The sequence below is a fragment of the Carcharodon carcharias genome, chromosome 20 (genome assembly GCF_017639515.1).
Source record: "Carcharodon carcharias isolate sCarCar2 chromosome 20, sCarCar2.pri, whole genome shotgun sequence".
In the NCBI taxonomy this organism is placed as follows: Eukaryota; Metazoa; Chordata; class Chondrichthyes; order Lamniformes; family Lamnidae; genus Carcharodon; species Carcharodon carcharias.
In genome coordinates this window covers 10,193,375-10,220,296 of record NC_054486.1, presented here as the reverse complement: position 1 = coordinate 10,220,296, position 26,922 = coordinate 10,193,375, and the positions used below count along the sequence as shown (strand labels likewise).

Sequence of the window (26,922 nt, the reverse complement as noted above, 5' to 3'; positions counted from 1 at the left end):
TTTTTTTCCTTATCATGTTTATTTTCAGTCCTTTTTTTAATCCTGCAGGCCAATATGATAAGCAGGCAAACTGCCCTGCAACCCTAGCCAATAATGTTTTAGAATCAGTATCTAGGGAATGGGTATAGTCATAGGGAGATGGTGGCATATTGTCGCTGGGCTAGTAATTCAGAGACCCAACTAATGGCTCAGGGAACAGGGGTTCAAATGCCACCATGGCAGCTGGTGGAATTTGAATTCAGTTAGCAAATCTAGAATATAAAGCTACTCTTGGCAATGGTGACCATGAAACTATCATCAATTGTTTGAAAAAAAAAACACCCCATCTGGTTCACTAATGCCCTTTAGGGAAGGAAATCTGCCGTCCTTCCCTAGTCTGGCCGACATGTGACTCCAGACCCACAGCAATGTGGGTAACTTTTAACTGTCCTTTGAAGTGGCCTAGCAATCCACTCGACTCAAGGGCAATTAGGGATGGGCAACAAACGCTGGCCTTGCCAGTGACATCCACATCCCATGAAACACTAAATTGAAAAAAAAAGAGTGCAGAGGGAGAGTTTAATTTTCCCTTCCCTCTATAGGCAACCTGAAGTTTAATTTCATGCCACCTCAACAGCTGGACCCCTTCATAGCCAGACTAAAGTTGACAATTTCTTCTGTATCTTGGCCGCAGATCTGCATGCAACCACTCAGTGGTGCAGTGTGTTAGTGCACCATTACGTTAAAACAGCTCACTGCCTTTTTCTTGTCCCACATATTTTTTAAATTAAACTCACTAATGGCCCAAATCACTCCTTAAGTATTATCCAAATCACCAAAAAGACTTGTAAAGGATCATTTTACTTTATAACTCTTTATTTCCTTTGAAATTAAAATCCAATATAAGTCGTCCAGTGATGTAATCTCTGTCATGGGGATTACTGAAGAAGCCTATGTGTGAACTGGATTCGGTTTTGAAAAAGATGCATTTTGGTTCTGATTCTTCCAACTTTTAGTGAACTCCTGATTGCCAAACCACAATGTGGACAGCATTGAAATTACACACGTTCAACTCAAATCCAGCAGTATTTCAAAATGTGAAAAATAAATCTTTATATTTTGGTGTGTAAATTAAAATTACCACTGCAATTAAAACATGTATCCTGATTTTACAGTGCTCTTTCCCAAATAATTAGATAGAGTGGTAATGTTAATTACTTCTTGAACAAATTGTTATGATTGGGATGGGAGGAGTAAGCAGTTTATCTAGCCCCATTAGTCTATATGTTGTACCATTAGTATAAGTATTTAATTCACTTACCAAAATGGCCAATTATTTACCTTCACTACCAATAGACCCAGAATAAAAGAGACTTTAACCAGGCTTCTTTCAATAAACTCAGAATAATTGATTTCTTTTAAAATGAAACTTCTTTTTTGAAACAAGTTGCAAGAACTGGTTAACACACAATTTGTAATCTGGAAGTGTAACTGTCTATCCCTTTTAAAATTTCCCAGCACACACACAGGCAAGCCACAAACAAATAGGGTCTCTGCAGCGATGGGTGGTTGAAGAAAAAAACTTTATGAAAATGATAAAGTTCACAGGGTTTAGATGCTGTCAGTCTGGTGCTCCCTTGTGCAAGGGTGATCGCTATTCCTAGTAGGCTTCTGGAGGTTCTCACCAACGGAGCTCCAGCAAGGAGGAAAATAGAGCCGGATCAATCCTTCTTGTCTCAACCTGTCAGGTTTCCAAATACAGACAGTTCCCTGAGATGAGGATTCCAAGTGGATACTGTTAACCACACTGTATAAAGCAAGGCAAGGAGAGATTGGGATGGGAAGCTTCTCAGTTAATTCTCAGCTAAGTTCAAAACAACAAGTTCAAAACATAAAGCTCCTCCGTCAGGTGATTTCCAGTAATCACCAAGCCTTTGGCTTTAAAACAGTTTTTCTTCCATCAATTAAAGTGATTGCAGTTGAAATAAACAAATAGCTCTCCACCACAATTGCCATGCTGGTCATTTAGCTGATGTCATGTAATTTCTTGGAAAAAGCAAGCTTGCTCTTGTCCAAGATGAAATTATGACCTTTTTTTTGAAATAAAAATCCAGGCCAGCTCCCAAGTTTCCAAATAATGCAATGCTCTTCCAAATTTTAAAAGCAAATATGAGTTCTTGTAGATATGATACAGTTCTAACAAAATACAGAATAGATTCATGTAATCAATAGAATGACAAAGCACTAAAGGAAGCCATTGGTTCTTTCATGCCTGTGCTAACTGTTTTGTAGAGCTATTCAATTAATCCCACTCTCCTGCCCTTTTGATTTAATGAGGGATAAATTAGTGGCACTCTTATATTGAACTCAAGGCCCTATCACTACTTCTCTGCACTCCATGGTAAGTGTAGCTCTGCATTTCAGTGTCTCCCACCTCTAGAAATAATCTGAGTTGCGTGGTCAGGTGGGTTCGTGGAATGGTTAAGGAATTTTATAGACAGCTCGACTGGCTTTGTCACCAGGAGTGCAGTAAGTTGACACATTGCTGTAGTATAGGGTATCTGGAATAGCAAGGGTGAATGTGGGACTTGGAAACTGCACTGCCCACAGTGCGATGTAAAGAGTCACATGACCTGAGTTGTTGACTGGACAGAGACCAGTGTAGAAGCAAGCATGGAGTTAGCTTGTAGCTTGGGTTATACCCTGTATATATGTACATAGCTATGTGTGATCAATACGCACTTAACATTCAACCATATAAGACTCAGAGCCTCTTTGTAAGACCTACTGAACATACAACTTACAACAATTGCTCCTGCTATCAGCGGTATTGCTCACCCAGTTATACATGACTTGCTTCCTGAACACTCAATGCTGTATGTCCCATGATTACGCATTAGGTGGCATAGTACTGTTCCTATTTTAAAACCAACTGCTTTGTCTTGAACAGGGCCTAAGGAGATTTGCTAGCAATAATTAAAAGTTTTCCATATAGTAAATGCCAAACTGATATCTAAAATCTCATCTCTTTGATTTAGGGGAAAGTGGTGGCATAGTGGTATTGTCCCTGGGCTAGTGACCTAGGGTAATGCCCTGGGTTCAAATCCCACCACAGTGGATGGTAAAATTTGTATTCAATGAAAAATCTGGAATTAAAAGTCTGATGATGACCATAAAGCCATTGCTGATTGCTGTAAAAACACATCCTTACCTGGTCTGGTTAAATGCCCTCTGAACGAGGGATGGGCAATAAATGCTGGCCTTGCCAGTGACACCCACATCCCATGAACAAATAAAAAAAAAACAAACTTCATTACCTCTGAGTAATTCTCAAATCCTTTTGCACCCAGTTCCATTTCCTTCTGAGTTTCATGTCGCTCATTCTCCATTTGTCTGCCTATTTCATTTCACTGTCTTACAATTCTAGCGTAAGTTAAAACGATTACTTTCTGTCAGCTGGAATGCTGTTCCCATTTCATACTTGAGGTTGGTGTAGTTAATTTGCTCAAGTTCAGTCACCGTAGTCAGCTGAACTAGATCTCATTAGCAAATGCAGAAAGGTTCACTAAGTACAGAGGAAGCTCCCATTCTCAATTTTACAGAATTAATTTTCATGGAGTTAGGTTTAGTTTTGCCCAAATCAGTTAGTGGAATGTGCAGGGTTCCATGTTGGCAGGTCAGCAAGTTCTCTTATACATTTTTGAACTCTGTAATCACAGATTAATATTTTATAATGTTGCAATTTGCTTATGATTCTGAGGGAAAACATTACAATCGCCCTGCCAGCTTGGGCAGCCCATAAAGTTCCCCCGGCATCCTTCTCACTTCTCACCCCCATACCGTTTCCAATTTTACATGGGGCAAACAAGGCCTAGGGCAGCCTGCCCACCTTCATCCCAATTATCGGCCATTTAACAGCTACTTCCCGCCTAACCTCAATTTTGAGACTGGCAGGAGGGGTTCAGCAGCAGGTGGGAGTTGAGGGCGAATGGGTCTGAAGCCAGCCGGCACCTTAAAACAGGTTTATTTCCAAGACAGCAAAGTAAAGTCACAGACTCTCTCAGTCCCCCCCCACCAACACCCACCCCCCCCCCGATACCCAGAGTGCACTGGGTTTATATACTGGTGCAATGATTCCTGAAACCTTCCCAAGTGGGGACAGCTTGTGCTTCATCACCTACTTAAAACACGTATTCTATTGTAGCCCAAATTCAACATTAACAGGGGGAAGCCCAACATTAACAGGGGGAAGCCCAGAAGATCACCCTGTTCAGGCCTTGGGTGGAGAGGGGGTGCAGCACCTTCCTCAATGGTCCCCTTTCCACATCGGTGCTCTCCCCCCCCCCCCCCCAAGGTCTGCCCCCACGGGTGCTCCCTGCCACCCCTTGCCTCTTCATCAAGATCTCCCCCCCGCCCCGGGCCTCATGCCCCTTCCCCCACACTTACCTGAACCTGGGCTCCCGGGACTTAGACTCTGGAGACTGCTGCTTGTAGTCCCAGTCCTGGCACTGGCGCTGCTGGGACTGCAGAGCTGACGGCCCAATCAGACCGTTTGACAGCTCCCGGTGAGGCCGGACTTCTGCCTGATTGAGGGGGGCGCAAGTCCCATCCCCAGCCATTTAACACTTCTCGGAGCATTTAATGGCCACAGGGCAGCCGGTATCGGTGGGGATGCGTTCACCACCGACTCTTCGAGTGATGGGCAGCAGCTCCCGCCATCGAAAAATCCTACCTATTAAGTTTTAAATCGCTTCCCACCTTCTTACTACCTTTATTTCCTTTTCTCTCTTGCTTTCTCTTCTTAAACAGTAACGTAGTTGCAAATTGAACAAAACAAAATTTGTGGTGCTCTGCTACAAATTACGGTATTGCTTTAGTATTCCAATATAACTGGATATATGGATCATGTCTTATAATCAAGTATATGGGAATCGGCTAAGCTGCAACACCCTGTTCCTTATGTCCTGATCCCAGCTGTTAATCAGGGGGACACATCCGACGCTATCCTCCAGGGATAAGTCTTGCAGGTTTGTGCAAAGGTGCATATCCCTGATGCTCAACAATGCGGCTCTTACTGGAGCTTGTGGGGTTAATGAGAGCGTACGTCATTAGCAGGGTTACCTGATGGTTCAAGCACCACCTAGGCAACCATCTTATTGGTCCCCGACAAAGGGGACTGAGCTGGGTGTGGGGAAAAATACTTTTGAGCTATACAAGAATGCAGGCCGATTGTATTGGATCTCAGCAGCCTATAGGCCCTAGCGGAGACCTGTACACCTCCATTCGCTTAGCATACCAGCACACAGTGTCATATCCTGGCCAAAGAGCAGGAGTGGGTGTTATTTTCTTGGCAAGTTGCAGTCCCTGGATTGAACACCTGCTCCTCATTTGATCCCTGAGGGCAAGACAGAAATCCTGCTGCTTGTAACATGGTGAAGAATATTCCAAAAAGGATGACAATGCAGCACAACTGGGTGTATGCCACTTTCCTGGAGATTTGGCTGGCAACCCAACGAGAGACCTACAGAGCCCCTGCCGCATTTTAAGTATCTGGTGGCATCATTAAAACGTGAAGATGACATGTACCTCACTAAGTCCATCATTTAGCCACTGTCTGGGCAAACTACCTTAAACACAGTGAGAAGTGGGTCAGAAGCTGAGAGCCAAATTGCAAGATGGAAGGAAGCAAGCCCGACACATGTGGCGAAATGTGTAGGCCGAGATTTTATTGCACTACAATCATTTATAATTGGGTAGTATCACAGGTGGAGGAAGAAGAAAAATGGGGCAGTGCGGTCTGCCACTACATCTTCACTCCCAAAATGCTGACTGCAGTCCCAAGTTTTCTTCAACCGCCTTTTTCCAGCAGGAAACTCGCTAGCTTGACCCTGAATCACCCTGCTGTATTTGAGTGATGGTGGGAGTGGTCAGAGAAAGCAGCTGGTTTCTCTACCATTTGATTGAAGAGCCTCCTAGCATGTCTACTGGCAGGATGTAGATGGTGGTACATGAGGGGGCACTGGAAGGGAACCTGCTGATAGACGACGGACAGAGCATTAGAGAGATTGCCAACTCTTTCACTTTTTTTCCCCCCCCCTTTACCTGATCTTGAAGATTCTTCAGTGGAGCGAAAGCCTTTTCTTGATTTTTTGTAACAAAACTATCTCTGGTACTGTTTCTATTTTTGTTAATACCGCCTCTCCAATTCCAGTGCTACATTGGCTGAACTACTGCAGCATTTGGCTCATATCTTAGCATCTGTAGGAGTTCTCAGTGTAGCATCAGTACCACCAGGAGTTCATCTTGCATTTAATTATTGCTCTGTCCTAGGAAGCTAGTTCAGGGTCACCACACTGAGTAGAACCTTTGTCTTGCCCTCAATGTAGCCTTATTGGGTCAATTCAGTTACAAAAATGAAAAACTTAAAATAAAAACGTGAAAATGCTTGTAAAACTGTAAGTAGCAAATCTCTAAAGGACAAAAAAAAAATAATTATATGCTTGGTTACGTGTATTTAATTAATGTTAATTTGTATACTGTTTCTCAACAGCATGATTCTGAGTTGAAACTCTTCCATATCCGTGGGGAACATGCTGAAGCAATAGCTAAACTTGAAGAAACTGCTGCACAGCTGAAAAGTAAATTGGAAATTAAAAGAAAGGAAGGTAAATCTGAAACAAGAGACATTGCTGTATCCACTGCAGATGAACTTGTGCCAAAAACTTTTCGCAATGTTTGCATTCAAACTGACAGAGAAACATTCATCCAGTTGAATCAAGGTGATGACAAATTAGCCAAAAGCAACCTGAGTATCCCAGGAAAGCTGAACCTTGCATCCTTGAACTTGAATGGTCAGTCAACTCAACTTCTACACACTGTTCGGGAGGAAACTTCATCATCCTCGCCAACCTCAACTTCCCAAGAGTTGGAATCTCAGCCTGTTCCACCTCCTTCTTTATCGCTGCCACTTTCAGACCAGTCTCTATGTTCTGCGACACCTCTCCCAAGCTCTGGACCTCCACCTCCGCCTCCTCTGCCAGGCTTTGAACCTCCACCTCCACCTCCTCTACCAAGCTCTGGACCTCCACCTCCGCCTCCTCTGCCAGGCTTTGAACCTCCACCTCTGCCAAGCTGTGGGCCTCCACCTCCGCCTCCTCTACCAGGCTGTGGGCCTCCACCTCCACCTCCTCTACCAGGCTGTGGACCTCCACCTCCGCCTCCTCTACCAGGCTCTGGACCTCCACCTCCGCCTCCTCTACCAGGCTCTGGACCTCCACCTCCGCCACCTCTGCCAGGCTGTGGGCCTCCACCTCCACCTCCACCCCCACCATTTGGACTTGCTGGAAATTCACCTCTTCCTAATTTCAGTTTGACCACGGAGAGACTTGCACGGAAACCTATAATAGAACCACGCCGTCCAATGAAGCCTTTATATTGGACACGAATCCAGATAAAAGATTCCAGGTATTGTAAATAAATGTTAATTGTGCCAGCATGCATATTTCTGTTTATGTCTGGGTGTTCTATGCATATAACAAATTAGGGTTACATTTACAATGAAATAACTTGAATTTGCTAAATATACTCAATACCACATGATTGTGAATCATTTAAAAATGGAAAAGATAAATTGTTCTCTTCAATATCTGGCAGTGCAGGCTACCCTCCTGTTGTAGAATCTAATCCATGAAATTCATGGAATGAAAGTCAGGTGGGTTCTGTAATTGGTAAGTGTTTGGCTCTGTCAGATTACTGACCATGTGATGATAACAAACGTTTACCTTGTACTAATCAGATTTGTATAAGTTGATAAAAAACCAAGATACAATTTTTACAAACACTTTATTCTTTCATTTTAAACTGACGACACAACAGCAATAAATCGAACAGCATTTGTTTAGCGGATTTTGCTCTTACTCTTTTGAGTGTTAACACTAGTTGTTTTTCACTGTACTATGCAAGTTCACCTTTTGTCAGTACAGTGTTAATTTTATTAACTACAGGCTAACTCTAATGCCTAAGGCATTAGCCACAATTCAATGTCTGCATGACTCTGGATAAAGAGACATGGGCAAACTTTACTTTCATAGTACAGCCCTGATGCACAGATAATTGTGCCTGTTATTTTTCATCTTCAATGTTAACATATAACAACATGAGCAACCTTTCATGGTATCTTAACCAGTAAGTGCTAGGAAATCTTGGAAGCAATCTGGATTCCCCTATGCTGGCTACCACTTCTACCTTCTGGAAGTAATCACAGTTCCTTCCTTGCAGTGACGACAGTAGTGTTTTGAAATTGGAAGGGCTTGGCCTTTTGCCATTGTAAGTCAAGACTGTGCCTTATTCCTGTCAGTCTCTCATCTCTAAAGGCCAGTGTGTGTTTTACTGTGTGACTCACTGTCAAGTTTTCAAATTTCTTTGCCTTTTTTTGCAGTACCCTAACTCCTGTGAATCTTGATTTCATTTTTCAATCCATGTCCTTTTTTAAAATAATTTAAGTTGTTCCTGATGATAGACTTTAATAAAACTGGCTCCGTCTCAGCCCTTTCTGAGGCTCTTGTATTTCTAAATGCCCCAATCTTTGTTTTGGTGGTGCCAAGGATGTGGATTGCAGCAGCTACCATTTGCAGCCAGGACTTATCTTATTTTGTAGCTAAGCAGCATAGACAGCAACATATTCTTTCCTTCACTTATGCAAGCACGAGGCAGGTGAGACACTTCTGAGAAGGGTGTTTTGACTTAAGGCACAACACCAACTTCCTTGGGAACTGAAATAAAAGCAAATTACCGCAGATGCTGAGAATCTGAAATAAACGCAAAAAGTGCTGGGAATACTCAGCAGGTCCAGCAGTACCTGTGGAGGGAGGCGCACATTCAACTCGAAACCTTTCTCCATAGACCTGCTGAGCACTTCCAGCGTTTCTGTTTTTATTCCTTGGGCACTGCTTGGACATTTGAGGAGAAAACAGGACAGAAGGGTCATAAATGCTCCCTGCTGACTCACTGATAACTCAGTGAAGGCCCTGTGCTCAATGCCAGCTCAATTCTCAATCGGGAAGTTCCACAACCGCTAGGGCATCATAAAGGGAGTGTAATCCAGCTATAACAGAGTAGATCTTAACGTGGTCCTTGGTTAGAAAACTGGCATTGCAGATCAGCTGCCCATTACAGAAACTTGGTTATGTTGACTTGAGAGTAATATCAGTAACACAATCTTAATAATAAACTAAATTAAATAGCAGTATAGTTGAACGGCTAGTTGGTTGGCAAAAGAAATGTAGTGCAAAAATTCTTTCTGTTAATTTGTGGGAAAGATAGAACTGAGTAAAATGCTATGGAATGTTGGTTGGAACATGGTAACAAATGATTCAGTTGTCTTTAATGTTGCTCAGAGAATCCTTATGCCTTCAGAAGTTCTTAATAAAAACACTAGCAAAATTTATTGCTAATGACCTGATGCTAATGAGAGGTAAGGCACTGATCACTGTGGGCATAATCAGATGGCCAAGCAACTCATGGATGCACTGTGTTGGCCTGAAATCATGTATGTTACAAAGTAGGAGAATTTTAATTAAGCTTTTTAGCAAATTGATGTCTTTCTATTCTACTTTAGAAGCAGTTGGCCAACAGTGGCAGATGCAGAAATAAGGGAAATGCAAATACTGAAGGTGGTATTTATATTCTAATGCAGTGTTTCCCAAACTTGTCCACCCACTGAACCTTTTTGACCTCCCAGGAGAATTGACAGAACCCTTAAGAAAAACTCTTCATATGCTTTTGTGCGATGGGTACAAACATACAAAATGAAATTTACAGAAATCTTTTATATCTTTTATATGGATAAATTTATTATAATTAAAAAGTTCTCATTATTCAACAAAGTACTGAAGTCTTTTACCACCTTTTTGTCATTTTTAATGGGAGGAGTGATGCGGCTCACAAATTGGTTTAAAATTGGGAGTGATACTGAAGCACTGGATTTGCATATCAGACACAGGCATAGACACACACTCTCTCCTCTCTCCCGTGCACACACTCCTCTCTCACTCGCACACACACATTCCCCTCTCTCCCGTGCACACACTGCTCTCTCACTCGCACACACACTTTCCCTACTCTCTCGCGCAAACACACACACTCTGCCCTCTCTCTCTCACACACGGTCTCCTCTCTCGCTCTCACACACACACTTTCCCCTCTCTCTCTCTCACTCACACACACACACACACTCATCCCTCTCTCACACACACACTCATCCCTCTCTCATATACACACACACTCATCCCTCTCTCTCTCACACACACACTCATCCCTCTCTCTCACACACACACTCATCCCTCTCTCTCACACACACACTCATCCCTCTCTCACACACACTCATCTCTCTCTCTCACACACACACTCACACACACAGACACACACACATCCCTCTCTCTTTCTCTCACACACACACATCCCTCTCTCTCTTTCACACACACACACATACACACACACATACTCATCCCTCTCTCTTACACAAACACACACACACACACACATATCCCTCTCTCTTTCTCACACACACACACACACATCCCTCTCTCTCACACACACACACACACTCATCCCTCTCTCTCTCACACACACACTCATCCCTCTCTCTCTCTCTCACACACACACACTCATCCCTCTCTCTCTCTCTCACACACACACACACACACACACACACACACTCATCCCTCTCTCTCACACACACCCACACACTCATCCCTCTCTCACGCACACACACACCACTCATCCCTCTCTCTCTCTCTCTCACACACACACACACATACTCATCCCTCTCCTTCACACACACACACACACTCACCCTCTCTCACACTCTCTCACACACGCACACACACACACACACACACACTCATCCCTCTCTCACACACACACTCTCTCATCCCTCTTTCTCTCACACACACACACACAAACACTCATCACTCTGTCACACACACACACACTCATCTCTCTCTCACATGCACACTCACACACACTCGTCCCTCTCTCACACAAACACACACACACTCATCCCTCTCTCACACAAACACACACTCATACACACATCCCTCTCTCTTTCTCACACACACACATCCCTCTCTCTTTCACACACACATACACACTCATCCCTCTCTCGCACAAACACACACACACACTCATCCCTCTCTCACACAAACACACACACACACATACACTCACCCTCTCTCACACACACACACGCACACACACACACATCCCTCACACACACACACACACAAACACTCATCCCTCTCTCGCACACACACTCCCTGGTACGCTCTTTCCCTCGCTCCCTGGTCTGCTCTCTCCCTCACTCCCTGGTCCGCTCTCTCCCTCACTCTCAACCTAGAACTTTACGTTGAAAACTTACTTTCCCACCGTTTCCAGCTTGTCCAATCACACACACTCATCCCTCTCTCTCTCACACACACACACACACACACTCATCCCTCTCACACACACACACACCCATTCACACACACACTCATCCCTCTCTCTCACACACACACACACACACACACACACACTCGTCCATCACTCACACACACAATCACTCATCCCTCTCTTTCTCACACACACACTCATCCCTCTCTCTCACACACAGTCTCATGTACTGCCCTCTCTCGCTCTGTCAAACACACACACACATGGTCCACGGTCCACTCTCTCTGTCATTCCATGGTCTGTGCTGTCCCTCGCTCTGTGGTCCGCGCCATCCCTTGCTTGGTGGTTCACAGTCTCCCTCGCTCCCTGGTCCGCTCTCTCCCTCGCTCCCTGGTCCGCTCTCTCCCTCGCTCCCTGGTCCGCTCTCTCCCTCGCTCCCTGGTCCGCTCTCTCCCTCGCTCCCTGGTACGCTCTCTCCCTCGCTCCCTGTTCCGCTCTCTCCCTCGCTCCCTGGTACGCTCTCTCCCTCGCTCCCTGTTCCGCTCTCTCCCTCGCTCCCTGGTCCGCTCTCTCCCTCGCTCCCTGTTCCGCTCTCTCCCTCGCTCCCTGTTCCGCTCTCTCCCTCGCTCCCTGTTCCGCTCTCTCCCTCGCTCCCTGGTCTGCTCTCTCCCTCGCTCCCTGGTCTGCTCTCTCCCTCGCTCCCTGGTCCACTCTCTCCCTCACTCCCTGGTCCGCTCTCTCCCTCGCTCCCTGGTCCGCTCTCTCCCTCGCTCCCTGGTACGCTCTCTCCCTCGCTCCCTGGTCCGCTCTCTCCCTCGCTCCCTTGTCCGCTCTCTCCCTCGCTCCCTGATACGCTCTCTCCCTCGCTCCCTGGTCCGCTCTCTCCCTCGCTCCCTGATACGCTCTCTCCCTCGCTCCCTGTTCCACTCTCTCCCTCGCTCCCTGGTCCACTCTCTCCCTTGCTCCCTGTTCCGCTCTCTCCCTCACTCCCTGGTCCCCTCTCTTCCTCGCTCCCTGGTCCGCTTTCTCTCTCGCTCCCTGTTCCGCCCTCTCCCTCGCTCCCTGTTCCGCCCTCTCCCTCGCTCCCTGTTCCGCCCTCTCCCTCGCTCCCTGGTACGCTCTCTCCCTCGCTCCCTGGTCCGCTCTCTCCCTCGCTCCCTTGTCCGCTCTCTCCCTCGCTCCCTGATACGCTCTCTCCCTCGCTCCCTGGTCCGCTCTCTCCCTCGCTCCCTGTTCCGCTCTCTCCCTCGCTCCCTGTTCCACTCTCTCCCTCGCTCCCTGGTCCGCTCTCTCCCTCACTCTCAACCTGGAACTTTACGTTGAAAACTTACTTTCCCACCATTTCCAGCTTGTCCAATCACATGCTGGTTTCTCCAGAAACCAGTTTCTGATTGGACAAGCAGCTTTCTAGCATTTTTCAAATGTGCAGCAGTTGAATGCCACAAGTTGCAGAAACCTGTCCTACTGCGGAACACCTCGATATATCACACGGAACCCCAGGGTTCTGCAGAACACTATTTGGGAAATACATTCTCATTCCACCCACCTCCAACATGAAATACTTATCCTTTTTAACATTTTTTCCTGTGTCAGCAGCAGTGTGCCCACAGTGAAATTCTTCAATTCATTCGTTTTTAGTTTCATAGTTTCTTAAAGTAGCATTAGAAGAAATGCTCAAAACTAGTGTAATTTGGAACAAAAACAAAAATTGCTGGAAAAACTCAGCAGGTCTGACAGCGACAGTGGAAAGACAGAGTTAACGTTTCAAGTCCAGATGACTCTTCTTCAGAACTAAAGGGAAGTATGAGTCTTTCCAGCAACTTTTGTTTTTGTTTCAGATTTCCAGCGTCTGCAGTATTTTGCTTTTATCTTAGTGTAATTTGGATGCAGTTTGTGCCCAGATAGCCAACTGTATCCAAAGCAGAAACTCTATCCCTATGTACTGAAGGAATTCAACCTGTGAAACTGGTGTTCAGATATATAACACCAAACATGATGACAATGTAGGATATTAATGTGAATTTGTAAAGTCATGAGATTTAATAATAGCAAACCTCAGTAGGGTTTATGAAGCATGGTTTAATTCTGAATGTTTTCTACTGTTGTAAACTGTACCTAATTGTAAAGCAACATCACCATCAAAACCATCTAAAATATAAACAAGGCCAGTCACTATTTGGGGAGGGGACAGGTTACAGAATATTCAACAATTTTACCCTGCAACAATGAATTATGCAACATTCAGAAATAGTTACCCAAGTGCAATACTAAGGAGTGGATTATATGAACTCATATTCTGCATTGTTTTTGGTTTGTTAGAAATTGAAGATATTTAATACAAAAGTCTGATCTCCACATTATGGCATCTCATATGTAAATGGTGTCTATGAGGTGTAGCTAATAACAAAGATGATTGCTTTTTTAAATGTATTTGTTCACGGGATGTGGGTGTCGCTGACTAGGTTAGCGTTTGTTGCCCATCCCGAATTGCCCTTGAGATTGTGATGGTGAGCTGCCTAATAAGGAAGACAGCAGTAAAGAACTCTCCTAAGGATGCTGTATCCAGCTTTCGGAGTTTAGAAAACAATTTTTCTTTCATTCTACAATTAGTCCACTGAAGTACAACCACTGATTGCATACCATGCAAATGGAGGTTTCGCATTACACTTAATGGTGCCAACAAGTGCAACATAAAAATTATAAATGTAAGACAATATAAGACTGCCATATAGAAGATGGTGGCATAGTGGTAATGTCACTGGACTAGTAATCCAGAGATCCAGGCTAATGCTTTGGGGACCCAGATTCCAATCCCATCATGGCAGATGGTGGAATTTGAATTCAATCAATAAATGAAAGCTAGTCTCAGTAATGATGACCATGAAACTATCATTGATTGTTGTACAACATCTGGTTCACTCATGTCCTTTAAGGAAGGACATTACCTGGTCTGACCTACGTGTGACTCCAGACCCACAGCAATGTGGTCAACTTTTAACTGCCCTCTGAAACGAAGACAGAAAATGCTGGAAAAACTCAACAGGCCAGGCCAGGAGAGAGAAACAGAGTTAACGTTTTGAGTCTGTGTGACTCTTCTTCAGAACTGAAGAGAGGTAGAAATCTGATGGATCTTATACTGTTTAACAGGGGGTGGAGCAAAATAGAAGATCAGGGATAGGTGGGGGCTCAGGAGAGATTTGACAAAGATGTCATGGATACAAGACAAAGGGAGTGTTAATGGAAGTGTTAAAGACTAAAGAAGGTGCGGATAGTGGCATAAATGTGAGATAGTAGAACAAGGGTCAGCACTCTGTGAAAACAAAGCATAAGAACAAGTGACAGATGGTGACAGCCCCGTTGGGAGAAAAAGAAATATAAAAAAAAAATTAGTTTGATTATAAAAGGGTCAAGGTGGAGGAGAGAGTTCATGGTCTGAAGCTGCTGAACTCAATGTTAAGTCCAGAAGGCTGAAAAGTGCCTAATCTGAAGATGAGGTGCTGTTTCTCCAGTTTGTGTTGGGTTTCACTGGAACGTTGCAGCAGGCCAAGGACAGACATGTGGGCCAAGGACAGACATGTGGGCAAAGGGCAGGATGGTGAGTTGAAATGGCAAGCGACAGGGAGGTCTGGGTCATGGTTGCAAAAGTGTTTTGCAAAGCAGTCACCCAGTCTACGTTTAGTCTCCTCAATGTAGAGGAGACCGCATTGGCAGCAGCGAATACATTAGACAAATTGAAGGAGGTACAAGTGAAGCGCTGCTTCACCTGAAAGGAGTGTTTGGGCCCTTGGACAGTGAGGAAGGAGGAGGTAAAGGGGCAGGTGTTGCACCTTTTGCAATTGCATAGGAAGGTGCCATGGATGAGGTGTTGAGGGTGATGGAGGAGTTGACACCAGGGCGTCCCGGAGGGAATGGTCCCGACAGAATGCTGACAGGGGTGGGGGTGAGGGGAAGATGTGTTTGGTGGTGGCATCATGCTGGAGTTGGCAGAGATGGTGGAGGATGATCCTTTGAATGCGGAGGCTGGTGGGGTGAAAAGTGAGGACAAGAGGGACCCTATCATGATTCTGGGAAGGAAGGGAAGGGGTGAGGGCAGAGGTGTGGGAGATGGGTTGGACATGGTTGAGGGTCCTGTCAATCACAGTGGGGGAGAACGCTTGGAAAAAGGAAGGCATGTCAGAGGCGCCATTTTGGAAAGTAGCATCATTGGAACAGATGCAACAGAGGTGGAGGAACTGAGGGAATGGGATGGAGTCCTTACAGGAAGCGGGGTGTGAGGAGCTGTAGTCGAGGTAGCTGTGGGAGTCGGTGGGCTTGTAATGAATACTGGTGGGCAGTCTATCACCAGATATGAAGGCAGAGAGGTCAAGGAAGGGAAGTGAAGTGTCAGAGATGGACCATGTGAAGGGTAAGAGAGGGGTGGAACTTGGGAGCAAAGTCAATGAATTTTTCCAAGGTCTGAACGAGATCATGAAACAGCACCAATGCTGTCATCAGTGTACCAGAAAAAGGGTTTTGGGAGGGGTGCCTGAGTAAGACTGGAACAAGGAATGTTCCACATACCCCATAAAGAGACAGGCATAACTAGGGCCCATGTGGGTACGCATAGCCACACCTTTTATTTGGAAGAAGTGAGACAAGTTCAAGGAGAAATTGTTCAGTGAGAAAACAAGTTCAGCCAGATGGGGGAGAGTAGTGGTGGATGGGGATTGTTCGGGCCTCTGTTCAAGGAAGAAGCAGAGAGACCTCAGACCATCCTGGCGGGGGGTGGAGGTGTAGAGAGATTGCATGCCCATAGCGAAGAGGAGGCAGTTAGGGCCAGGGAACATATCAACATTGTTGATATGACGTAGGGTATCAGAGGAATCATGAATGTCAGTGGGAAGAGACTGGAGAAGGAGAGAGACAATGAAGATTGGAAGAAATGAGTTCCATAGGACAGGATCAGGTTGAAATGACGGGTCTACGAGGATAATCCTGTTTGTGGATCTTGGGAAAGAGGTAGAAGCAGACACTGTGGGGTTGGGAGATTGAGGTTGGAAGCTGTGGAGGGAAGACCTCCGGAGGAGATGAGGTCAATGACAATCCTGGACACAATGGCTTGATGTTCGATGATGGGGTCATGGTCCAGGGGGAGGTAGGAGGAAGTGTCTGAGAGTTGGTGTTCAACCTCCACGAGGTAGAGATCAGTACGCCAGACAACAACAGCTCCACCTTTGTCAGCAGGTTTGATAACAAAGTCAGGGTTTGACCTGAGAGAACGGAGTGCAGCAAGTTCAGAAGGAGACATGTTAGAGTGGGTGAGAGGAGCAGAGAAATTAAGACAGCCAATGTCACACCAACAGTTTTCAATGAAAAGATCAAGAGCAGGTAAGAGGCCAGAGGGAGGAGTCCAGGTGGAGGTAGAATACTGGAGGTGGGTGAAAGGGTCTGTGGAACTGGGAGAGGGGAGAGGGTGCGAGGACTCCTGCCCAAAGAAGTCAGCACAGAGACGAAGGTAATGGAAGAAAAGCTCAGCATCATGCTGAGCCCGACATTCATTGAGGCGAGGGCTTCAGTATTTCCTTAAATGCATTCCTTCCTGTTGATCTCTCTATTGTCTCTTCAGAAATGCTTTCTTCCCAAAATTGATTAGATGCTTCTTTGCTTTAACACTTGGCTTTAAAATCAAGTAAATTTACCCCATTATTATCTTATTTACTCACACCTTTTTACAACCTCTATACATCCCCCTTTGAACTAAAACAACGTAATTCAAAATCACTCCTGTTATTGCTTTATGTAAAACTCTGATTCAAGTTCCTCTTGCTTCATTAACATATCACAACCACTTCTGACTGTTGGTTTTAGACTCTTGCGGTCACTCTGGCTCTTACTCCAATTGCCATATTTACGAAACCCCAACAGCCTGTCTTCCAGTACATAGGAAATGTTGTAGTCTAACTATTTGGGAGTGGCCATAGTTTGTGGGCATGTGGGAGGGCAGAGGGTACCATGCCTGGATGATGAGGCATGAGATGCCCCCGATATTGAGCGTTGATTCTATGGAGCCTGCAAGATGCATAGAGCCGCTGGCATTGTGCAATTGGGATCAGGCTGCTGTGAAGTGGCAGCAGCCAATGGGTGAGCAGGTGTGATGGGCAGGAGAGCGGAGTGTCATCAGGCTGGGAAGGGTGTCAAATAGGTTTTAAGCTGCTCATATGTGTATATAAGGGGCTAACTCCTGTTTCAGGTGTGTGTGCTGCATGCCAATGTTTTGGCCTTTACCAATATGGTGGGCGGGACAATTCCAGCACATAATGAGTGCGCACGTCCTGTCCGCCACATTGGAGCCCCAGAGGCTGTTTAACCCCTGAAAAATAGGTGACACTTCTCCCAGTTTATAGGTTTGTGCACCTCAGACGTAAATAAATGAAATTGTTTCTGGATTGTCCTGCTGTCCACCTTATACAATTTATTGAGATTAACCCCAAGGGTCCTTGTTGTGTGTTTCTTTATAACACAAAACATGAGTATTTAAAGGTTTTGTGCTACTGCTTATAAGAGTTTTTCTTTGCTTTAGATTTTGAATCACTGCGACTGCTTTACAAGTTGGTTACTGTATAAATGCAGCGTGTAGTGAATGCTTATTTGTCTTATTCTTTCCAGAGATGATCAAATATCAACAATTTGGGAATCACTGCAAGAGCCTTGCATCCAGGATGCTGAAGAATTTGAAGAACTCTTTGCTAAAGCAACAGTGAAGGAAGTGAAGAAGCCTTTGTCGGACACCTACCAAAAGACAAATAAGACTAAAAAGGTTAGATTTAACGTGAATGTATCACAGCGTAACAAGTTAGTTTTACCATGGATTCTCAACTACAGGAAATAAAGGACGTTCTCATATAACCCAAATCGACATTGTTAGATTGTGAAGGGTAAATTTGAGGACACTAGGAGGTTGGAGTTACATTATGTGATATTTGAATGCCGCCACAATCATTGCAGTTTTGAGTTAACACATTTCCATGCTAATTTTGCACAGTGTGATTTCACCCCATAACATATTAATATTTAAATTGACACTTTTGGGTGAAATTGTGCGTTCATAGTGGAGGAGGTGTCACTTCTGGTACAGGGAACACATGGTCACTTTGGAAGCACTGCCAAGCGAAAATATATCAGAAGAGCAGCCTCTCCTGAGCCAGTGTACCTTTTCTCATCTTGTGACCCCTCTTTTGTCAGTAATAGCAAAGTTATGCAAATTGGAACTTTTTTTTAATTGTGCATCCATGTTCTCTAGAAACCGAGTTAAAATGGTTGAACTCATTTCAGAAAAAGATTTCTGCCGCTGGTTTATAGAGGAAACGATCAACACATTAGTTAGACATAACTTGCTTGTACACTAAATATGTTTTTCTTACTCTATTGTTTTTTATCGTTTCTATTGTAAACGAATGCATTTAATAGCTTTTAACACTTTAGAAGATGCAGTATAAAGGTCTGGCACAATAGGGTCAATATGGGACTGATACAGCACCACCCACACAATGATGTAAGAGAGCACATGACCTACACCTAGGAGCCATTTGAGTGTTGGACAGAGCTGTGTGTATCAGCAAGCATTGAGACAGCTTCTAGCTTGTCCCCTATACTTTACAGTTGTGACTAGCTCTAAGAATCAATAAAAATGTACAGTTAACCTTTGTATGACAATGAAGACTTCTACAGACCTACCAAACTGTAATCAACAACCTACAATAGAATACACATGTGGGTAAATGCAGGTTGGATAAGTTCAGCTGTTTTTGCTTCTGTCAGTTCTATGGTGCTTTGGACAAATAATTCAAACAAGACCCTTTATTTTTACTTAGGTGATATATTGGGCAGCTCACCATTTTATATTCTGCATAAATGGACAGGAAGATCTGTTGCAGCTGCTGACTTTCAATCAGTTATAAACAAAAATAAAAGTAATAACATTTGAACAATCTCCAATTACAGTGCAGCAATGTGCACTTTTAAGAAGGTTGTGATTTTGAAGTATAAAATAAAATATGACATTCCATGCATAAATCAAAAGTGACGTTTTATATTTAGCAGATGTAACTAACCCAGAGAATAAGGTTTAAATTTGATCAAGATGAATCTCATTGTCTCATCTTGGATTACAATAATATGACTGAGTAAATTTATTCTTTAATCCAGATTCTGTTATTGGGGGTAGAAATTGCATGGTACCAGGAGAGCAGGGACAAATGCAAGGGAGTGGGAATTCTGCAATTGTGACCTGCAGATCACCCAGTGTTGAAAAGTAGCAACAGGGTAATTTAAATATTTGGAACTAGGATCTACATTTTTAGTGCACAACAGGGCCACTGTGGCTTATGATAAAGATGCAAATCGGAATGTCTGAGGTGAGAGATAAAGAAACAAACATAGGGGCAAGCTATTTAAGGTGATCACTCCCTCTGAGTTTCACCACTTTGGTTTTGGTATTTTTGAAGTCTTCATGTAGATTCACATTGAACCTGTGCCTGCAATACAAGGTGGGATTCTCCAGCCCCACCCACTGCCAGGATTGTCCAGTCCCGCTAAAAGTCAATGGACCTTTGCCTAGGTCACTGAATCTCCCACGATGGGTCCAGCCTTGACAGGCTGGAAAATCCTGGCCACAGAGCTCTACAGCTGGCAAATGGTTTTCAAAGCTTAAAGACTATGAGCAGATTTCCTGATTCCACGTCCCAAAACAGTAGTGGGTGTGCCAATTCCTAATGGGATCTGACTGTTTGCCATTATCCTGGAAGGGGAGGAGCACCACGGGCGGCTCAAGCTGCTTTTATTTGCGAGGGGCACAGCACAAACCATCAACAAGTCTATCTTTGATTCCTTGGCCTTACCTCCTCCTCTCCACTTCTAGGCCAGGATCTTAAGGTCCGCTTGCCGACGTGTAAAATGACATGGGATGACATCGGGCGGAACTCCTGATGTCACCCCGCGTCATTTCAATTTTCAGGTCGGCGGGGGCACAGCCGAATCAGCTGTGCGCCCACCGACCTGTCAACGGCCAATTGAGGCCATTTGAGAAGTAATTGAGATAATTAATGGACCTGCCCGTCCAACCTTAAAGTTGGTGGGCAGGCTGGGAGCCCTGGAGGGCTTCAGAAAAAGCATGAAACCTCATCCACGGGCGGGATGATGTTTCATGAGGGCTTTTAAAATTTTAATAAATGTATGCTTTAAAGTGATGGACCTGTCCCAATTCATGTGACAGTGTCACATGAGGGGACATGTCAGGGAAATTTTATTTTTGCACCTTCGCCATTTTTGAATTTGGCGCCGATCTCCCTGAGGCAGCACTGAGCCTCAGGGAGATGAGTGCGCTCTTACGCACGCATGTGCTAAAGAGCACACTCGGCTGAGGGAAATCCCTACCACCCCCACCCACAAAGAGAGCACATAGCGCTTCCTGGTGGATGTCACGCTGGGCGGGCATTAATTGGCCCGCCCACGTAAAATGGCAGCATGCCTCCAATCAGGGCCACCGATCAGAGGCGCATGGCCCCACTCCTGCATTTTCCCCCCTGACAGGGGGAAAATTCTTCCCCTAAAGTAAGGGACACTCCTTCGAACCATTAACATTTTTTACTACAAGGCAGAGCAGCAGCCCTTTTTTTGCTGCTGCATAACCTTCCAATCTTCACCACCTTATGGTAAAGCAAAACATCAGTACATTAATAACTAAGTAGCATCTGAGTGCATATTCTATTTTACAACAGTTTCATTATCACTACCAGCCTACTCTTTTCCCCCAACTAACCTATATTTATAATTATGTTATGATGATGGAAAGAAGTTGGTGTTGATGCTTTACAAAAAAAAGCCCTTGGGACAGATATGGCCCTTGTCTCAAGGCAACTTGTTTCTCAAAGGAAGCACTGTTAGTTGCTTCTCTTGAGTCTGTTGTTGGGCAGACTGGTTTCACCTCCCTTCTTCCCCCCGATCTGGTGTTCTGAGGGAAAGCTCTGTATGCATTGCTGCATGAGCGATGGCAGTGTTGCTATAGTATTCCACTTGGCCCTAAATCAGTGGCCCCATTGACGGACAGGTCAGCTGGTCTCAGAACTGCTACTGATCCTAAAGGCTCTGAAACACAGCGACCATCATGGTCAAGAAGCTGTGATTTAGGCACTCAAGGCCAACCCTATAGCCTCTAGAGATGTATTCTAACCTTCAGAGGAGGTGCATGGATAATCTGGTCTCTGGAAGCTTCTTAGCTGAAGATCTCCTTCAGGTTGCAATGGAGCTGCTATTTGGTTCATTGGTTCCTGCAAGGAAGTCCAAGCTCCTGTGATGCTACCAGGAAGAACAGCTGGAGACTTGGGAGTCACACCAGTGACTTGCGGCACAACCTCAAAAGTTAACTTCAAATTTACTGAGTCGATGCTCGGCACAAAGGAAACTGGTACCACTGGTGGTAAATTAGAGGGAATCAGAGCAGAGGAAGATGGGCAGGTTGAAGTGGCTGCAATTTGTCATTGGGTTAATCCTTTTCCTCTTCCTGACTTTAAATTGTTGTAAATGACCAGGAAGAGATTAACTTCACAATCCCTTTCTTTTTCCATCTATATTCTACCATTTGCAGGAAAGGAGGGTAAGAATAGTGAGTATTATCCTTCCTAATCTGCCACGGACATGATGCTGATGAACTTGCCATCTCCCCATTCAGCAGCTGAGTGAACAACCCCAAGCTGTATGCCTTGTCCTTAAAGAGGAAAATTGGTTAAAGGTGGCTTCCTCCAATGGCAGAATGGGGAACACATCCTCGAGACCCGTTTTTTTTTGTTTATCCCATTTTTACTCCCTTTGACCCATCACCACCAACAATAGGGACACAGAGTACAAGAGCAAGGAGGTTATGTTGACCTTTTGTAAAACACTAGTTTGGCCTCAGCTGCAGTATTGAGTGCAGCCCAGGGAGCTGCACTTAGGAAGGATGTGAAGGCATTGGAAAGAGTGCAGAAAAGATTCACAGGAATGGTTCTGCAGATGAACAACTTCACTTATGAAGATAGATTGGAGAAGTTAGGACTGTATTTCTTGGAAAAGCGAAGGCTGAGAGGAGATTTGATGGAGGTATTCAAAATCATGAGGGGTCTGGACAGAGTAAATAGGGAGAAACTAGACCCACTTTTGAAAGGATCGAGAATGAGAGGGCACAGGTTTAAAATAATTGGCAAAAGAAGCAAAAGCGATATGATAAAAATCTTTTTCACACAGCGAGTGGTTAGTGGAATGCACTACCTGAGAGTATGGTGGAGGCAGATTCATTCGAAGCATTCAAAAGGGAATTAGACTGTTACCTGAAGAGGAAGAATGTGCAGTGTTACGGAGAAAAAGAGAAAGGCACAAAGTGAATTGCTCATTCGGAGAGACGGTGCAGACATGATGGGCTGAATGACCTCCTTCTGCACTGTAACAATCCTGTGATTCTGTGAACTCTTTTACCATTTAACCTCTCATGTCTTCCACTCAATCACAGACCTTCCCTTTTGTTCTTTTCCACCCTCCCCCCTTTCACTTTCTTAAAACCTATCACATTTCTAACTGTTCCCATTTCTGATAACAGGTCGTCAATGTGAAACGTTAACTCTGCTTCTCTCTCTGAAGATGTTGCCAGACCTGCTGAATATTGCCAGCATTTTCTGGTTTTAATTCAAAATTTTAACAGCCACGGTATTTTGTTTCGGTATTTGTGTATATGTTTGGCATGGAAGTAATTGCTGTGAATGGAGCTGGTTAGCCATAGTGCAGGCTGCCATATTAGAGCTGCCCTTAGCCAGAATGCAGTGTGAAGCATTATTTATGGAAGTGTTACTTTAAGAGGTTAAAAAGATATGATGATTGCCAGTGTGGGGAAGGAAGAAAAGGAGTTTCCAGTGTGTTAATCCACCACGCAAAGTATTTGACTCTGCCCTGAGCTTGGAAACTCTGGCTGATTCAAAAACTGAGGTCATTTTTTAATTAAGTATGCATATCTCATAGAATAGAACAAAGAAAAGTACAGCACAGGAACAGGCCCTTCGGCCCTCGAAGCCTGTGCCGATCATATTGCCTGTCAACTAAAACATTTTGCACTTCCGGGGTCAGTATCCCCCTATTCCCATCCTATTTATGTATTTGTCAAGCTGCCTCTTAAACACCACTATCGTACCTGCTTCCACCACCTCCTCTGGCAGCGAATTCCAGACACTCACTATCCTCTGCCTAAAAAACTTGCCCCGCACATCTCCTCTATAGTTTTCTTTTCTCACCTTAAATCTATGTCCCCTAGTAATTGACTCTTCCACCTGGGAAAAAGCTTCTGACTATCTACTCTCTCCATGCCATTCATAATTTTGTAAACTTCTATCAAGTCGCCCCTCAATCTCCGTCGCTCTAGTGAGAACAATCCAAGTTTCTGCAACCTCTCCTCATAGCTAGTAACCTCCAGACCAGGCAGCATCCTGGTAAACCTCCTCTGCACCCTCTCCAATGCCTCCATATCCTTCTGGTAATGTGGTGACCAAAACTGCATGCAATATTCCTAACCAAGGTTCTATACAACTGCAGCATGACTTCCCAGCTTTTATACTCAATACCCCTGCCAATGAAAGCAAGCAGGCCATAAGCCTTCCTGACTACCTTATCCACCTGCGTTGCCACTTTCAGTGACCTGTGGCCCTAAATAGTGCCTAAATAGTTTCAAAAACTTATGTTTCGGTGTGAGCTACTTTTAAATATGATCAAAATTATTTCCGTGCAACCAATTGAGACCATGTTTGCGTGCCACATTGCATGTTATAAATCTGTAAAAAAAAAATTCCAAGTATATCATTAAGTATGCCATTTTATTGCATTTTCTCTTTTTAAAACCATCATTTTCGTTTGTGTTACCAGAAACTGCCAACCACCTTACTATATTTGAATGGCTTGCATTGTTTTGGCATTGATCCAGGCTTCTTAACTAATATTCCACCAGTGATTAGATGCCGTCTGTCAATGGTACTTGTGGAGTTTATAGTATAGTCTGGTTTCTGAAGTATGCGATTCTTATCTCGGCCTGTCTCTTGATGCCAATGTAATTTTCTGCCAACTTCACACATCAATCTTGGTGGACTCCTGTGCAGACAAGTTCCAAATATCTGACCACTGCTTTCCTTTTGTTCCACGCTTGAATTACATTATCAGATTGATGTAAACTTTGAATCCTGCTGATTCTACTTAATGAACATAAGAGCTGCATGTATAGGCATCACGACCTGGAATATTATCATTTTCATAAGATATCATGTAGTCTTTACAAAACAGTGAGTTAACCAGTGTGGAATCCTGATTGATTTATGTAATTCAAACATATAATATATACATATAGCAGTTAGAAACTTTTGCCCCGTGTTAATTATTATCCTCTCTAATTCGGTGTGAGTTTTTATTTCATAGATTAATGGGTAGGCAGTTATATCCATGAAAACCAATTTGTCAAGCCAGTAATATAAAAGTTTGTTTTCAGATCTAAGTTACATTTTATGAACGGCCTTCTTTAAACATACACTAATAAACTAGTTGTACGGCACAATTTAGACTATAAATTTATTGTTGTAAAACAGGGACCTTGGATGTGCATTAAAAACAGAAAATACTGGTAAAACTCAGCAGGCCTGGCAGCATCTGTGGAGAGAGAAACAGAGTTAACATTTCAAGCCCATACGGACGTGCATTGACGTGCAGAGGGATCTGGGTGTACAGGTCCACAGGACACTGAAAGTGGCAACGCAGGTGGATAAGGTAGTCAGGAAGGCATATGGCATGCTTGCCTTCATTGGCAGGTGTACTGAGTATAAAAGCTGGGAAGTCATGCTGCAGCTGTATAGAATCATGGTTAGGCCACACTTGGAATATTGCATGCAGTTCTGGTCACCACATTACCAGAAGGATATGGAGGCATTGGAGAGGGTGCAGAGGAGGTTTACCAGGATGCTGCCTGGTCTGGAGGTTACTAGCTATGAGGAGAGGTTGGAGAAACTCGTATTGTTCTCACTAGAGCGACGGAGATTGAGGGGCGACTTGATAGAAGTTTACAAAATTCTGAGTGACATGGACAGAGTAGATAGTCAGAAGCTTTTTCCCAGGTGGAAGAGTCAATTACTAGGGGACATAGATTTAAGGTGAGAGGAGAAAACTATAGAGGAGATGTGGGGGGCAAGTTTTTTACGCAGAGGGTAGTGAGTGTCTGGAATTCGCTGCCAGAGGAGGTGGTGGAAGCAGGTACGATAGTGGTGTTTAAGAGGCAACTTGACAAATACATGAATAGGATGGGAATAGAGGGATACTGACCCCGGAAGTGCAAAATGTTTTAGTTGACGGGCAATATGATCGGCGCAGGCTTGGAGGGCCGAAGGGCCTGTTCCTGTGCTGTACTTTTCTTTGTTCTTTGTCTTAGCAGGTAGCCGAATCTCTCAATCCTCATTCGTCTTGGGACTGTCAAGTTGACATGAGACCATGAATGGTGTCGTACCTAATGATAATAAACAAATGAAGCAGACATACTGATTTTACATGTTCTCCCCAACAGCCAATTAGGCATTGGGATTTTGCCCCATTTCCGCTGTGATTCAGTTTCATAAATTAATACAACATTTTTTAGCTTGGCATCGATGCAAACTATGCGGTATAATGTGAATAATGTTGACAAGAAATGTGAGACAACCTGGAAAAATTAACTGTAACTGATGTGAAGTAAAGTTTACAAGGACTTGAAGTAGCCAATTGGACCACCTCAATTGAATGATCCACCAGCTGTTTGTGAACATAAAAATTGGACGAACATTTGGAAGGTGAAATGCAGTGCTCCACATTGCCTAAGAAGAGAACAGTGTTGAAAGGATGATACAACTTGTTACACGGCTCTTATTTTTAATGATACCATTTCAATTTTTTTCTTTTTCTGGCTGGATTTAAAAAAATAAACACTGAGACACTCTCCGCAGACAAGGGAAAACTGTTTGCACTGTGGCAATCCTCACAATCTTACATTCCATAAAGTGGCTTGAAAAAGAAATGGACACACAACCCCCTGGGGAGCATGAAAGACTCCATCCCCCTGTTGACTTCACACCATCTTGAGACTTTTCAAATATCCTGAGATAAGGCCTGAAAATGCAATTACCTGTTCTGAAACAATAACTGCAGCAGATGTGGAAACTAATAGAATTTCTCTGGAATATACAGCCAGCAAGGTACTTTTAAGGACTAGCTACCAAGCAGCAGAGGAACCCAAAAGATAATGCTGTATTCAACATGGGCTGCTGAAACTATGTGTCCTCTATACACCTCCCTCTCAGATGTGCTGCCCAGTTTTGCAAAGTAAGCTTCCAGAGGAGAGAAATCTACCATAAACCGAGACCTTTCAGAATAAAACATGGAAACCTGCTCCATACATCTAAACCCATGACAACAGCTGAACAAAATGGCCACAACGTGGAATCATTGAGTCAA

General features: G+C 44.2%; 1 protein-coding gene across 3 annotated transcripts in view; it reads left to right on the top strand.

Moving 5' to 3' along the window:
• fmn1 (formin 1) overlaps positions 1-26,922 on the top strand; it is a 377,136-nt gene that overhangs the window by 151,461 nt on the left and 198,753 nt on the right. For all 3 annotated transcript variants that reach the window (XM_041214614.1, XM_041214615.1, XM_041214617.1), the window contains 2 exons: positions 6,530-7,443; positions 18,055-18,205. In XM_041214614.1, coding sequence (XP_041070548.1) covers positions 6,530-7,443; positions 18,055-18,205 — 1,065 coding nt within the window. The remainder of the gene's footprint in view (positions 1-6,529; positions 7,444-18,054; positions 18,206-26,922) is intronic.